Below are 12,965 nucleotides of genomic sequence, written 5' to 3'. Positions count from 1 at the left end.
CGCAGACATCATCGGGGCTCCCCCGAGAGACCCCGAGCCACCCACCGGTACCGGGATTCAAACCTCACCGGGATTCAGTACCTGAAAGAACCGGTTTCCTCCTCCGCTTCCGAAAACCTCCCTCGGCGGCGGCGCTCTCTCGCGGGAGTGCGCCTCCCGCCTAACGGACGGGGAGGAGGGGCTGGGCGGCGCCGCGCGCCCCTCGCCCAATCAGCACCCCCCTTTCTCTCGCCCCCCTCCCACCACTCCAACTTTTTCCTCCTGCGGTGCCCCGCCGGCCAATCGCCGGCTCTGACTGGAACTCGCCCATTGGCTACCGGCGGGGAGGGGCGGGGCGCGGGCGGCAGGGGGAAGCGCGCGCGCGGGCTGGGGAAAGTTTGGGAGGTGAGTGGCGGCGCTGCGCACGCGCTCCTCGCCAAGGGTCGGTCCTGGGCGGGAGCGGGGGGGGGGGGGGCGGGGGGGGGGGCTGTTGTTTCTGACGGCCGCCAGGTGAGCGGGTGGGGCCCGCCCGCCCTCTGGGGGGCGCTGCGGTGCGGAGCGGGTGTGGGCGGGGCAAGGCAACGCCGGGGCAGCGGGCGCGCAGCGACGGTTTGAAGTTTTGGCGGTTGGGCCGCGGTTTCTCCCCTCCGCTCCCCTCTCCTCTCAGGCGAGTGGCGGCAGCTCCGGGGAGGGCAGGGCCGATCTCCTCCCGTTTTGGAGGAAAAGGAGTCGTTGGCTTCGAGCCGCTCCGCGTCCCAGCCTGCGCGGCGGAGGGAGTCGGCGGCCGCCTTCCCTCGGCGGGGCCATCCTGCTGCTGCCGGGCCGGAACGGGTCTGTGTGTGTGGGGTGGTGGTGGTGGTGTAGGGCCCGGGCCTCCCTGTGTTGAGAAGAGCAGCGTTGGGCTGTAGCCCGCCGATGGCGTCACGGAGTTCGTAGCGGCCCAGGTGCTCGCTGCTGTGGAAATGGAGGAAGGCTGGCTGGGTCCAAGCAGCTTTCCAGGCTAAATATAGCTTGGCACGCCTTGCCCCGTTGGTGCTCTTGACTTGCAGGAGCGCTGCTCTTTTTAGAAAGTCCAAGAAAGCTGTAAAACTCCGTGGCCCCTAAAAGGCTTGTGGGAAGAGGACTGGAAATTTTAAGCACGTTTGTGGACAAAGTGGGGGTGATTGTGAAAGAATATTGGCCGTGCTGCATAAGTAACTTATTTTTGACAGCATTACTGTGACTTGTGTAACTGTGTAGTTGTTTTGTTCCCACTTTCAGATGCTGCTGGACCAGGGCTGATCGTGTTGCCAAGCAGAGTGCTATTTTAAGCAACTTGTCCAGGATGATGGAAGACTTCAGAAATATTGCTGATGAGACATTTCCAAGCTTCTTTGGCCATTCATTGAGTAGCAGTGCAAGTGCCGTTTTTGAAAATGTTACTATTTCCTCAAACCCTGGCTTACCTGTTGCAGCTTCAACTGTTGCTAGGAGTAAAACGATCTGTGACAACAGGTGAGGCTATCAGTTAATACCACTTAATAACATAAAAAATAAACAGTTGACAAGTTTGAAACCTCTAACTTTGCAGAGGAAAAATTCATTTGAGAGATGATTTGGTAGATGATAAAACTATTTACTAATCAATAGTATGCGAATCAGGAAATATAGGATTAATTGTATTAGTGGTGAAAAATCTGCATTAAAACTTCAGTATTTTGTATTAAAATTGCCCTTTAAATGAGTGGTTTAGTTTTTAGACCGATAAAATTTCTTTTAACTTGACTCTTTAGCTTAGTACACTCAAGTTTGAAGTCATATAGAGAGGAATATGTTTTTTACATGTGTGTTCTCTTAATTCTGTTCATTTAACTTACCTGAATCTGGCTCATTTTAGAAAAGGTAGTGTAAGAACTAGTATTATGGATATGAATTAACATTTAAAACAACTTATAATGATTCGTTCAGCAAGGAGTAGAGCAAAGGGTAACAATTAGAAGCCTTTGCTCACTTAACTGCTGTTCTGCGATGTAACAAGAAGTAAGTTCAGACTTTTACACCCTGCCTTTCCAGAAGCGTGTGTTCCAAATGGGGCAGCGCTAGCCACTAAAAATGATAGCGTGGTGTTTCTCTAAAGAACTACAGAAGACTGGAGAAGATCATTCTGGGTACATAAGAATACCTGTAAATACAGTTTGGCTAGAAAATGCTAAAATATTTAAATAATTGAACTTGTGGGAGATGAGTGGCCATCAATGTTATTTTTTTAACCCAATTATTTGGAGAACAGAAGAATAATTCCGTTGTGTGTTTTTCCTTCACATCTTTACAGGCTTTCTGATATCTGTGCATCCTATTTAGAAGGTAAACATTCACCTCCATCAGGATCTTCTCACAGTAGTCAGTCAGATCCTGAGGCAATGGGGAGATTTGCCCTGAGCTTTCGTGATGACATGTAAGTGAGATCGTTAAAATCTACTTCTGTCCTAAAATGCACATACCAGTATGTAGCATGTAGATTATATGTACTATAAGCTAATTATGGAGTACTTCAGAATTGAATCGCTTACCTCAGCAGCAGCTTCTACTGTTGGCCTTTTTATGGCAGTAACTGGAGAGCTCAGCTGTGCGTTAGCCTGTTAACTTACAGTGTTTGGCAGCCTGGGCAGCTCTTCCATGTTTTCTGAAGAGGGATAGTGGCAGGCTACCGCTTAGCCTGTACAGCCCTACAAGAATTCTGCTGTTTAATTGACTAATTTGGCTTCATGTACATGACAGGAATGAATGTTTAGAAGTTGTTGGTTTTTTTTTTTTTTTTTTAAACTATGATATTTTGTTGGCACACTAATTAAAAATTTCCTAAGCCTGATTAATTAATGGACTTATTTAAATCTGGCTTATATTTACCTAGTTTACATCACATAATCTAGCATTAAGCTGATGTTTCTGATTCATGTCGTGTGTGAATAGTAGTTTGTGCTAATTTAAATCTGCTCCAAGTATCATGCAGTTTGCATATGGAAAGGAACATTGATTTTCTATTACATTTAGCTTCTTTGTAGCCTCAGTGATTGCTATTTCTTAGGGAATAACTACTGTTAGTGAAATAATTTAGAGAGCCTTACTTAGTGGTGGGAGTGTTGGAAGCTGTTGCCTAGGTTATTCTAACCAAGCTCAAATTTGTTCCTATTGTTGCAACAGAAACCGCAATGTGTGTCTTTCTCACTGATAAAATTGCACTATATGGTGCAATAGGACTATAGGTATGTCCCTATAAAAAGAAAGAATGTAAGATTTAAGAAAGGGAGTCAGCGTCTTGGTTAAGCTCAGGTGAAAAAAATACAAAACATTGAATAATTGCATTTTAGACTTTCAAATGTTAGTTTTATTTCTGTGTCTAAAATATTAAAGCAAAAGTATGATTCAGTTCACTCAGTGTGGAAATTTTTATGTCTTACATGATTAGCTTATCTGCCTGTGTGAAAGTCCTGTGAAACAAAAACTGAAAAATAACTTTTTCATAGAATTATAAAAGCTATTATTTAACAGAACTATATGGAATTTCAGTAAGTCATGTTCTCTATGATTTAGTCCCTAGTTTAATGTTACAAAAGGCATGCTGTTACTGTGGACTTACAAAAATCTTGCCTAGGGTTTGACTGCTCTCAAATGGATCATGGAACTTGGTTGAAATAGACCCTTTTCCCTCTTTTTGCAGAAATGAAAGAAAGGAATAAATGGAAAAAAAGTAGACACACGTATGTTAAATCAAATTTCACTAGTTGTTTCACACTTTAGCTTGTGAGATTGTGAAACTAAAGCCCTTGTAATCTTATATTTATTCCTTTTATTGTAAAATGACAAGTAATAGGTCTGTAGAGTCAATGTTGATGAGGACAGCTGACTTCCTAGAGACGAAGGCATTAAAATCAGAGAATTTATCAAATCTTTGTATATAGAGATGTTGTATACTAATGTTGATCTAGATTTCTCACTGAGTGATCTTTCATTGAAATAATTCTCTTTCTAGGGAAGTTGCTACACGAGTTAAAGAACCTCAGCCAACTTCTGTCAGTTTGAAAGAATCCCACTCAATATACGGAGAGCAAGACCAGAATGTCATTGTGCGTTCAAACCGCAGTCAAGATACCTTACTTGAGGTATTGCCACTTGAACGATTGGAAGGTATTAAAATTTGAGAAAAATTGTGTACTTATTCTCAGTGTAATTAGCTTTTTATGTTATAGATGTCTTGTCTTGACCCTTTCATTGTTCTATGGCATAGTGTAAATGGGTTTTGAAAAATAATCTTTTTTATTTGAACAAACTGAAAACAGAGAAAGCTTGTGGTTGACACTGTGTTCTTAGATTTCTCCCTAAAGGCAAAGCTAGACAGGCAGCTGATGAAAAGGTCCCTTCCAACACTAACCGTTCTATGACTCTATGAAAATAATGTTTGCTATAAAATACCGTAATTAGAATATTAGTAGGAATCTGAACGAATTTAAGGAACTTTACTTGTGGAAAAAGTGTAGTGTAAGTAAGTTGTTTTCTACCCGTTCTCTTTCAGTAGGTGTAAGTCTGAGATTATATTTTAACTAAGGTCTCTTTTCTTGCCCTGTTCCAACCTGTCATAGGTGATCTTTAACTGCAGTTGCAGAAACTGGAAACCTACTTTTCTAGTGAGATGGTGCATGAAAATGTAGTTCAGAATACTTGCTGTGAAAACTACTTTCTTGAAGTACGAATAGAGTAGTGGAAGCAAAATAGTATTCTGTAACTTACTTTAAAAGCGTGGCTATTGATACTAAACTTATTTGGGTGTTTTTGCTAATGCCAATCCTGTGATTAAATTTTGCTCATTCCTTAAAATTCAGTAAATATACGTAATAAATAAATAAATATTTCTAGTCACTACCCTTTTCTAAGCTTTATCTGAATATTTGCATAGGTTTTCGTGAGGTAAGTATTGATGGTTTAATAGAGAACATGTTCAATTAGAAAGTACTATAATTTGTAATATAAATAGGCCCTTATAAAACACACTTCTAACAGTGAAGTGTTGACTTCAGTCACTTATTACTGTAATCTTGAGGAAGTGGCAGCAAAAATCATGATGCTTTGGGAAAATGGGACTGCCCAGTGCTTGGACTTGATAGTGCCTGACCCTATTTAGTTAATTGGTTTTAACATGTTTATTCAAGATTTAGGATTCTAGTCTGGAAATTGATTTTTTTTATTCCCATCTATCCTTTAAGAATTAGCAACCTTTTTTGCTAAAATCTGTATGTGCATGTGTAAAATGTTCTCTGTCTTGTGGGACTTGCAGTTGGATTATGGGTGGATGTAATGCAACACAAGGACAAGTGGAAGCTGCTTACAAGTGATCAAAAAAAAGAATTGTCCCAATAGGTGAAATCCAACAGTGGAACAGAACGCTTGTTCCTACTTCTGCTTGTGCAGCCTGGGACTCCTTACCTTTTTTTGCACTGTCTTATAGAAATCCTTATGGCAGTAATTGTCTTGCATAATTTTTAAAGTTCTAGCTCTGATGCAGTCCTGCCTTTTTAATTACTCCCAGATACTTTTGTTCATTGTTATAAAAACATGTAAACGTTGGTATTGTGATTACGTGTATGTTTCAGGGTTATTTTTATGGTGTACGCCAAGACTCTCAAGAGGCTCAGTCTGCTATCTTAGAGAAGAGTTAGCACGTAGTAGTATAACATAAGAACATAATAAAATACTGATCGCACTACATTCTTTTGTTCCAGATTTGTCAACTGGAATATGCATTCTTCCAGACAGTAAGAATAACAAGGTGAAACCTTTTCTAAATACAGTGAAATTAATTTTTTTTTTTTTTTAATATTAATCTTGTACTAGACTTAATTCTGTGGGGGGAGGAGGAAGGGAATTGAACTGTGTTTATTGTCTTAGTTCATGTATCCCTTACATTTGTAACGGTGCTAGCATGCTGAATGTGTCGTGCCTTGCTTTGCCTCCTTTGTGCAAATCACTTAATGTAATTGGTGCCATGGGAGCATGACTCTGCTTAAGTCTTTCTCAATTGTGAAAATTGTTGTTCACGCCTAGGCTCTGCTGTCTTGTAGTTCTTTATCCGTGTAAGGACCTTACATTTTATGCCAGTTGTAGTTAAGCTTAGTGAAAAGCCTTTTGAGGAACTTTTTGGAATGCTTTTGGAATAAACAGTGCCAACCTGACTTGACTTGCCCCTGTGCTTGTTGATTAATTTGAGGAATGTTAGTTCAGATGACTTCTTCAGTGTTCTCAACCTTAAAAACACAATCCCCCTGGTGCCTCTGTGTTATATTTTTTTGTTTTGTTTTGTGTCTCTCTCCCAGAGCTAGCTCATAGCTGCAGGTATTGATAGGCAGGGTTATGCTTCAGCTGTTTTTATATACTCTGTTAGAGGAGCTGACAGTTATGGGCACAGAGATACAAGCCATACAGGAATGGGAGATCTCGTGGCCGTTATAGAAAATATGCCTCAGGCTGCAGCCAGATGCTGTTCAGTATGTGCTCCTTAATGTGTCAGCTGGTATTTACTAAATTGATTTAGTTTACTTTCATTTGATTTTTCTAGGGGCTACAGTTGTCAGTGAGTTGCAGTTGAATGTTCACAGGCTGTCATCTGAAAACCATAATTCAAATCCCTTCCAAATTTTTTTCTTTCTGAACTTTGATTGTTTGTTTGTTTGTTTCTGTCTGTCAAAGATGAAACAGATGTTACATTGTACTGTTTTTAAAAATCATGCAAGTATATAAAAGATACACTAAAAACAGTTAGTTAGATTCAACTGAAATACTACTTTTAAAGTAATTTAGTATGCTAATTTGAAGAAATTATCAACAAAGGGTTGATCTGGGTGTACGATTTCTGAAGAAGCACTGTTTTAGCAGCATAGGAAACTAATGAGAGTTCTCTTTGTACTTCTAAGTTGAGATTGCAGCTTAATGAATGGAGGACAATTTTTTCAAGTGTAAACTCTTTAATGCAATGGTTCAGTATTTTATTTTTGAGAGCTTTTTTTTAAGTTTGGTGGTGTTCAGATGCTTTTTCCCTCTTTCCCCTTTATAAACCCTGTATTTCTTGCATGTATCCATTCTGGAAGCTATCAGGCAAAGTCCATTGAAACTAGAACGTTTGCTGGGATAAGTAGAGGAAAAACAAAAGGAGGGAGGAATTTGGGGATATTATTAACCTTATTAATTGTTTATTGTTAACTGAATTTATACAGTAGCTAGTAGCTCCTAGAAACGTTTCTGTATGGATGCTTTTCACAGGTTGGTCCATCTGAACCGTCTGAAAAGCTGATAGAAGGTGAAACCTCAAGTGATCGTCTTAGCAAGAGCCTTTCAAGCTTTTTGGAAAATGAGAAACTCTTATCTCTTGCAAGCTCGGAAGAAGATTCCAATGGTAAATGTATTTATAACTCCGGGTAGTTGAATCTAGAATTCTGACACCATGTTATTGCATACTTGAGACAAAAGGTGGTGTTCTACTGAAGCACCTAATACAGGATTATGCTTTATCAAAAACTAGTATTAGGAATATTAAAGAAAACTCTGTTAATTGGGAAACTGGCTGTTTTAAAGTTGTTATAGGAATAAGTGGCTATGGAATTTGTCAGAGAAAATCACAATTGGAAGTTTAATCTAAAAAAATGAAAACAGCAATTGTCAGTTACTGTGAATCAAAAATACAGGTAGAAATGTGGACATTTATTTAAAAAAGTGGTAACCCTAGATACAGTTTCAGTTTAGATTAATAGAGATTATTTGTGATGAAGATCATGTACATGCAGTTAGAATTAACTTTTACTTGAGTTTCACTTCTCTTTAGATGCAACAAATGCATGGTAACGCTCAAGTTGGAAATCTAGTTTACCCATAGGGATAAAAAGATGAGCTTGAGTTCTGTATAACCAAACAAGAGTTTTGAAATTTCTGTGCCTTTTCGGTGCTGCTGAAGGACAAACATGCTCTTCTTTATTAATGCAGTTGGCTTTGCGCATACATGAAAGATGACAGGGTGTGTCCTCAGATGCACCAAGAATGAGGAAGGCAGAGTGAAAGATTGGTTTACTGCTGTCTTGAGATCCAGCAGCCCTGCATTCAAGTAGGGTTACTGAATTTCTCCCTGTTGTATCTACAGATGTCATGACTGTCTTCTGAAGTCGTCGTCTTCTTTCTTGTTGCATAACTTCACTTGTGCTTTAAGCATATAAAAATGAAGTTAATAGTTTGCCAAGTAAAAATACTATTTTTTTTCTGCCCAAAGGGGTGTAATTACTTTTAACTGCCCTCCTAAGGAATTGGTTGGGAATACTTGTCTGTTCAGGGTTGCAGTATGGATGAAGCTAGCCAATCACTTTATTTTTCCTGGTCAGTGTGCAGTGTACTAATTTTTATAATGTAATTCTGTATTCGGTGTAAGTTTGGTAGCTGAGTATTTCTAAAAGTAAGGAGGAGGATTCTGAGGTAAAATGCATTAATCTACTTTCTTATTATTTGTAAGATAGTGGATTGTTATTTCAGTTTCACGAAGAAGAAATCAAGACATAGGTAAATGAGATTGAAACAATTATCATGTTGTTAATTTGAGTTTAAATGGTAGGTATTTGTCTGCCACTCACATAACTAATCCTTATGTAATTTTTAAAGCACTCTGTGGACATATGTTCTGAGGATAGGTATTCATCCTCTTTCAAGAACTGAATAAACTTAGCCTGCTGTAATCCTTCCACCTTCTCCAGTATTGTATGTGGAAACAGAGCCGTGATGCAGGTTTTTCATTTATTGACTCTCAGATGTAACAGATCCTGGTTGCTTTGCTGTAATGTCAAAGTTGCTGAGCATCCATAGCTTCCAATTCAGCTAAATTGCATTTTGTTGAAAGAGTGTACTTCTGTAATCAGGCTCTGTACAGGGCACTGGCAAAACCAGGAATGCAAAAATAATGATGACTTAGCTGTGTGTGTATATATGTACTTTGTTCCTGTACATTCTTGGCATTGTGTAGACCTCTTTGGTACAAGGAAATACTGAGAAAGTTCTTCAGAATTATCCTTTTAGAGAGAAGAGTTGAAATATACTACGAAGGCAAAATGGCTGGAGAATTCTTAAACCATCACTAGCAACGTGAAAATGAACGTTTATTTAATTATGTGGAAAACAAAATATAGTTGAGTTTATAAATGCAACACCTGCTTGAGTATACTGGGTTGGTTGGTTTGTTTGTTTTAATAAGGAAAAACACAAAAAGGATACTGTTTCTGGGAAATGAAATAATTAAAAAATAAAGGTGTCAAACATCTTATTGGAATATGTTTTGCAATGGTTTTAAGAGTGCATTTAACAATGCCCTAAAAAGCTGACTGATGTTTGGGTTTTTAAAAACAAACAAAAGCCCTGGAAACTCTTCTGTCCTCCAGCCTCCACAAATTAAAAAGCAGCTTAAAACCAACAAAAAAAGTGTCTCGGAAAACTTTTCTCTTGACAAATAGGAGTACTCTTGTTCTAAGTAATGGCACTTAAAATTTTTTGCTCTTGAAATACAGAACTATGCTTCGGTCGCTTCCTGTGAAGCTTGAAAAATGTTACATATATTTTACTTTTTAATATGAGTACATATACGATTTGCTAGATGGAATGTCGTGTTGTATAGATCCTATGAAGGAAGATGAGTCACTTGGTAGCCTGGAGTTAGCATGCTAGCTTATAGTCATCTTGTTTTGCTGTGTATCCCTAGTCACGGAGTAAGATAATTACATGTTCCTGTGACCCAATTATTTAAGGAAAAAACAGGATAATTCTGCTCTGAGTGTGCGAGTGTATTGTGAGACTCAACGTGTTAAAAATTACAGAATTGCTTTGATAATATGTCAGGCAATATAAAATGTCCATGAAAAGTGAACAGGCTATTTTGTTCTGTTTCAATAGATGATGATATTGATGATGAAGAGTTTTTTGATAACCACCTAGAAGCCTATTTTGAGCAGCTGATAGAACCAGAAATGACAAGAGGAAATGCCGACGTAGAGAAACTCTCAGAACACTGTACAGCACTGAAGCTTTCTGAAAGTGGCTTATTTCAAGTAAGTTTTTAAAATAAAGTTCAAAGCTCAGCATTCCCAATGGCCCTTAAACGTGATAGCATCATTGAGGATTGTCAGACAGGGTGAACTAGGTTTTATGTCTTTCCTGACAAATCCAAATACTGTCCAACAGGTAGCCTGTACAGCAAAGGATTCTTTTAAAATTTAAAGATGGCAAATGCAGCTCTGAACTAGAAACAAAACCATTTGAGTGTGCGCCTGACTTCTTCTGTTATCTCTGCAAGATTTTCCCTGGAAAAAAAAAAAGAAATAAAAAGAGAGACGCTAGGTAGCTATTTTTGTATTTATTTTCCTCTTCCTTGTGCAGAGCTAGCAGCTGATTCATCTGCTTATTACAGAAGATCTTGCTGTTTATGAGATAAGGTGGAATTGGGTAAGTAGCTGGCTGTCCCAAGAGACATTAGTCAGGAAGGCTTGCAGCAAAGCTGGAGACTTTCCCTTTATTCAAGTCTCCATTCAGGTTTCCCACCTCTCTCCAACCCTGCTCTTCATGCTCCTCTTGGTCCTGTGCGTAGCCTTCCATTTTCTCCTGATAAGCAGCTCTGGTAGAGAACCTTGGGCTGTCAATTCTTTTACTTGATCTTGCAAAGGGGGGAAAAAGAACCCCAAAACCTAAACCCCCAAACTCCTAAGACTGGATTTCTGTCCCTTCTCTGGGATGATGGAGACTTGTGCTCGGATAATTGGTATAATTTATAGCATCAGTAGTATTTCCCGAAGTTGAGCTTTTTCTGTTGGACTACTTAATACTGCATTTCTTAATCCTTATTACAAAAGTAAAAAATTATTTTAGAGTTTTGGATTGTTTATGCTGGTCTGAACTTCTCAGCTTCCTAGCAGTGGTATTTAGTGTCAGAGAGAGTAAAGTGTTTGTAGATAATCATTTGGAATCCTCTCAGGTCCACTAAGGGAAATGCTATCATTGGCAGCTAAGCAGAAGCCTCTGGTGATACCATTGTCTTGTGATGGCGTGATTTTAATTTTGATTACCAGCCTCAGCATGCAAAGAATTTTTGATGAAAGCTAAATCTCCCTAAGAAAGCTAATACCCATGAAATGATTACTGTACCCTCTGCTCTCTGGTCCTAGCAAGCTTGTCAGCTGAACTGAAACTAAGGGCCACCTTTTATCTTGATTGTCAGCTTGCTTGTAATATCCAGGACATGGTCCTGTTGTCTGCTTAGGAATTGCTTACTTTTAATCTGATGGTTCTGTGACAAGTAGTTTAACTTATTGCTGTTTTTAATTAGAGTTACAGTTTTAACTGCAACAACATTCGGAGATCAGAATGGAATTTTCTTTTAAGACATTGATTAAACTTGTTGACGATAAGTTTAATTCACTGCTGATGAAAGATGCTGTTTTATTTTTTGTTACTGTAACTATTAAGGTAATACGCTGCTGCTTGTTTTCTGTCATACAACTAGCTTATAAAATCTTTTTGGATCACTGCTTTATTATCTTGGATAGCAATCTCCAAGGTTTTATTAAGTGTGCAGTATCACAGAGACATGTTTTTCCAGAAAAGTAAATAAGTCTCTTAAGTGGTCAGTGTGTGAAAGGTAAGCGTAGAGCAGCAACTGGCTGGCTTGTGGTTTATCTTTGAGCAGCAATTAAATCCTTTACAAACAGAGTGTGCCTTTCCATTTTCTTGGCTTTGCAACGATGGATGTGATCCTGGCAGTTTCATAGTTGACCAGAGTGGGAAAGTGTGATTGATTTAAACAGTTAAATGAACTGTTGCTTCTGAGGTGTCAGAAATTTGTCATATGTTAACCCTGTAAAAGTAGTCTGCATAGGCTCCCAGTTGCTGATCTACGACTGTATGTGAAGAAAGGAATAGGTGGTTGTTTAAAGAGTGAGAAGAACATAGTTCCACTTTCTGACCTCAGGTCTTCTCTACTTGTGTAAGATGTTCCTGCTTCACTGCTGTTGTAGATAGGCAGTGGGGTAGGTGCAACAGGTTCTGAGTTGGAGTCCTCATCCAGCAGTGGGTCAACCAGAAGGGAAAGAGGAGTAGCATGGTGCCCTTGTTAAAGCGAATGAAAGGAAGTAGTGGGAATAAGAAAAGATCCTCCGTCTTCTTGCTGTGTATGCCCTTGGAGGCAGATGTGTGGATTGGCATAGCCAGGATATAGGCTGGGTGGAGAATGGATTGAGACCAGCCCTGAGGAGAAGGACTTGGGAGTGCTGGTGGACGAGAAGTTCAACATGAGCCGGCAGTGCGCCCTTGCGGCCCAGAAGGCCAACCGCATCCTGGGCTGCATCAAGAGGATTGTGGCCAGCAGGTCGAGGGAGGTGATTCTGCCCCTCTACTCTGCCCTGGTGAGACCCCACCTGGAGTACTGCGTCCAGCTCTGGAGCCCCCAACATAAGAAGGACATGGACCAGTTGGAGAGGGTTCAGAGGAGGGCAGAAGGTCCTATGAGGACAGGCTGAGAGAGTTGGGGCTGTTCAGCCTGGAGAAGAGGGTGCTCCAGGGAGACCTTATAGTGGTCTTCCAGTACCTAAAGGGAAGATGAGGAGAGGCTGTTCAGTAGGGCCTGTTGTGACAGGACGAGGGGTAATGGTTTTAAAATAGAGAGAAGTAGATTTAGATTAGATATTAGGAAAAATTTTTTTACACTGAGGGTTGTACAGCACTGAACAAGTTGCCCAGATAGGTGGTGTTTGCTCCATCCCTGGAAGTGTTCAAGGGCATGTTGGACGGGGCTCTGAGCAACCTGATCTGGTTGGAGATGTCCCTGCTCCTTGCAGGAGGGTTGGACTAGATGACCTTTGAAGGTCCCTTTCAGCCAAAACCATTCTATGATTCTATGGTGCTAGCAGGTAGAGATGCCTCTGGCAGTGGCACGAGTGAATAAA

General features: G+C 40.1%; 1 protein-coding gene across 1 annotated transcript in view; it reads left to right on the top strand.

Annotated features, from left to right (window-relative positions):
* The first annotated feature begins 1,303 nt into the window (after window positions 1–1,303).
* The window catches only part of CEP192 (centrosomal protein 192), a 76,602-nt gene continuing 64,940 nt past the window's right edge, over window positions 1,304–12,965 (top strand). Inside the window, exons 1-6 of the mRNA XM_086740580.1 lie at window positions 1,304–1,473; window positions 2,291–2,413; window positions 3,989–4,143; window positions 5,733–5,779; window positions 7,267–7,399; window positions 9,925–10,079. Coding sequence (XP_086596706.1) covers window positions 1,304–1,473; window positions 2,291–2,413; window positions 3,989–4,143; window positions 5,733–5,779; window positions 7,267–7,399; window positions 9,925–10,079 — 783 coding nt within the window. The remainder of the gene's footprint in view (window positions 1,474–2,290; window positions 2,414–3,988; window positions 4,144–5,732; window positions 5,780–7,266; window positions 7,400–9,924; window positions 10,080–12,965) is intronic.

The sequence above is a fragment of the Chlamydotis macqueenii genome, chromosome 2, assembly GCF_036417535.1.
Source record: "Chlamydotis macqueenii isolate bChlMac1 chromosome 2, bChlMac1.mat, whole genome shotgun sequence".
In the NCBI taxonomy this organism is placed as follows: Eukaryota; Metazoa; Chordata; class Aves; order Otidiformes; family Otididae; genus Chlamydotis; species Chlamydotis macqueenii.
The sequence above is the reverse complement of the archived record's forward strand: the minus strand, read 5'-3'. Positions and strand labels throughout refer to the sequence as shown.